This window comes from Terrapene carolina, unplaced genomic scaffold, assembly GCF_002925995.2.
Source record: "Terrapene carolina triunguis isolate 2854851 unplaced genomic scaffold, T_m_triunguis-2.0 Scaffold29914, whole genome shotgun sequence".
Taxonomy (NCBI): Eukaryota; Metazoa; Chordata; order Testudines; family Emydidae; genus Terrapene; species Terrapene triunguis.
The window spans coordinates 1-3,104 of NW_020694265.1; the positions used below are offsets into that span (position 1 = coordinate 1).

General features: G+C 54.3%; 1 protein-coding gene across 1 annotated transcript in view; it reads left to right on the forward strand.

The window, feature by feature from the left end:
• Positions 1 to 270: 270 nt before the first annotated feature.
• The window catches only part of LOC112125681 (capping protein, Arp2/3 and myosin-I linker protein 3-like), a gene marked incomplete at its 5' end in the record, with an annotated part of 4,720 nt that continues 1,886 nt past the window's right edge, over positions 271 to 3,104 (forward strand). Inside the window, 5 exons of the mRNA XM_026662729.1 lie at positions 271 to 352; positions 456 to 552; positions 1,467 to 1,521; positions 1,649 to 1,821; positions 2,459 to 2,527. Of these exons, the coding sequence (XP_026518514.1) occupies positions 271 to 352; positions 456 to 552; positions 1,467 to 1,521; positions 1,649 to 1,821; positions 2,459 to 2,527 (476 nt within the window). The remainder of the gene's footprint in view (positions 353 to 455; positions 553 to 1,466; positions 1,522 to 1,648; positions 1,822 to 2,458; positions 2,528 to 3,104) is intronic.

Consider the following 3,104-nt stretch of genomic DNA (forward strand, 5'->3'; position numbering starts at 1 on the left):
CGGTTGGTGGGGGAGGGGGCCGTCTGTTAATTCTTTCTTTACTTCCCCATCTCGTTCTGTCGTTATTTCTCATTCCCTCGTTCTTTCCCTCCCCATCTCAGTCCCTCATTCTCTTGTTCTTTCTCACCTGTCTCGTTTTCGCATTCTTCCTCTCCCCGTCTCGTTCTCTCATTCCCTCGTTCTTTCCCTCCCAGTGTTGTTCCCTTGTTCTTTCAATCTTTCCTTCTTTCCCTCCTCCACTCTCTCATTCACTCACTCTCTCTCTCCCAGCTGCGCTCGCCGGGGGCTCAGGTCCTGCAGCAGCAGCTCCTGGGGGTCACTGCCGTGGGGAGCCTAGACATCTCCGACAACGGTGAGTCTGTCCGCCTGCCCTCGAGTCCCTGTATCCCTGCCCTGGGGGAGGGGACAGTATCTCAGCTCCCCTGACGTTCCTCTTCTCCCACCGCTCGCTACAGGTTTCGACTCCGATTTGCTGACGCTGGTCCCTGCTCTGGGCAAGAACAAATCCCTCAAACACCTCTGGCTGGGCAAGAACTTCAGCGTCAAGTCCCGGTGGGTGAACACTTCTGTCGTCCACCTTCTGTCCCGTCTCATTTGCCCCCTCCTCCCCGGGAGAGAGAGGTCCTTGAGGAGCCTCTTCTAAACCTATTTTCCTCCGAGCTCACCTTCTCTAGTGAGGAGGTTGTGCTCCATGGGACCCAGTCTAGACTCATTGGATGGATGCTGGGTTCCATGGGACCCTTTCTAGACCCAGTGGATGGGCAATGGACCCATGGGACCCATTCTACACCCTTTAGATGGGCATTGGGCTCCATGGGACCCATTCTAGACTCATTGGATGGGTGCTGGGCTCCATTAGAACCTTCTAGACCCACTGGATGAGCATCGGTGCCCAATGGGAACCATTCTAGAGCAATTAGACTATGCTGCAAACATCTGAAAGAAATGGAGAATAGTGGAAGTAGAAAAGCTATCTAGAACCTCCCCAGCTGGGTGACCTAGAAAGCTGGCCAAGAGGTTTTGCATCTCTGATTAGGTTGACGTTATGAAGTCCAGTTATACAGAAACCCACCAAGCCTAGAGCATGGAAGGAAGTGATACAGCATGGATGACCTAGAAGACTAGCCAAGCAATGTTATGAGTCTACTGAGTTTGAATCTATAGAACCCAATTATCCAGAACATGCCCAGTCTAGAACATGGGGAAAGGGTCTAGAACAGGTCACCTAGAACACTAGCCAAGCAATGTTGCAACTCTGCTGAGGTGGATGCTGTAGAGTCCAGCAATCCAGAACCAACCCAACTTAGAACATGAAGGGAAGGGCTCTAGAATAAGTGTCCTAGAAAAATTAGCATGTTCCTGTTTAGCTTACAGCCAAGTCAGTGGTTGGGCTGGTGAATTTACCTCCCAGCCTCGTCTCACCCCTCTGGGTGCTTATGCCCGGCCTCTGTGTTCTCTCTCTCCAGGACGCTGGAGGAGATACTTCACAAGATCGTACAGCTGATTCAGGAGGAAGATTGTGTGAGTCTGTCCCTCATGAAAAGTGAAATTTGCTCTAAGGCAGGGGGCTATGGATCGGGATTCAGGGGAACCAGCAGAGTTGTGGGGGGCAGGGGATACCAGGGCTGACTCCCTTCTCTCCCCCAAGTCCCTGCAGTCTCTCTCCGTGGCCGACTCACGGCTGAAGTCCCGGACCAGCATCCTCATCAATGCCCTTGGCAGTAATACCTGCTTGAGCAAGGTGGATCTGAGCGGGAACGGCATGGAGGACCTGGGGGCCAAGATGCTGTCCAAGGCCTTGCAGATCAACAGCACCCTCCGGTGGGGGCTCCTGGAAGGAAGGGGACACTGGGGTGCAGCAGGAGGTCCCATCAGGGGGCTGGGTGGGGGAGGGGGTCTCATGGGGGGGATTGGGGTTGGGGGAGGAAGTAAGGTCCGAGCAGAGGAAGTGGGTGCAGATTGAGGGGGTAGGGTAGCGGGGCCCTCAATGGCAGGAGAGTGGGGGGGATTGAGGCTGGCGTGAGGGGGTCTCACTGGGTGGGCCAGGGGAGGGAGTCCCATTGGGAGATTTGCAGGGGGGTTGGGACTTGTGGGGTCCTGTCAGGGGAAGTGGGGGGATTTGGGGGTTGGGAGAGGGGCTGCCACTGGGCAGGAGCAGGGATTGGGGTGGGGAGGGGAGAACTGAGGGGAAGGATCCCATGGGACTAGGAAGCACAGGAGGGGATATGGAAGGGGGGCCCTGTTGGAGGGAGGAGGGGAGGAGAGAGCCATTGGTGGGGACAGCAGAAGAGGGGTCCCTATTGGAGAATGTGGGGAAGGGGGTTCCACTGGAGCGGAGGAGGGTGGACAGTTTGTATTAGCCAAGGCAGGGAACAGGGTCTCATCTGGTGTGTCATCACAGTGGGGGGCAAGAAGGACCCCAATGTTGGGTGACCCTGCCTGGATCTCCCCTTTGCAGGAGCATCGCCTGGGACCGGAACAACACGACGGCACTTGGCTTCCATGATGTCGCCCGAGCCCTGGAGAAGTGAGTCTAGAGGGGGACTTCCTGGTTGAGAGTCAGCCCCTGACATCCCAGGGGTGCCCCCCAACCTGCACCTCATCCTCAGTCTGCATGCTTAGTGTTAGCATTGATAACAGGTGTCATTTCTCATGTGTTTAATGCCTGCTTGCTGCTTAATTGTTTGTAATTCATTTTTACTGGGGACGTGTGTGGACTGGCAGAGTTGTCTGGATGGTTTTGAGTTGAGTTGGGGGGTGGATTGGTTGTGTTGAGTTGAGGCAGTTAGGTTGTTGAGTAGGTGATTGGGTTGTTGGAGTGGATTACTGGTGCATTTGTTGGGTTGGTTGGTATTATTGGGTGGGTGGGTGGGTTACTGAATGGGCCTGGGTTGGGTTGGATTATTGGTTTGGTTCAGTTGGCTTGGGTTATTGGTTGAATAGAGTCGGGTTAGCTTGAGTTGGATTGGATTATTACTTGCATAGAGTTGGGTTAGGTTGGGCTGAGTTGGTTTGGGTTCTTGGTTGGGTTACGTTGGTTGAGTTGGATTGAATTAGTGGTTAAGTATGTTGGGTTGGATTGAGTTCTTGGTTGGGTGGAGTTG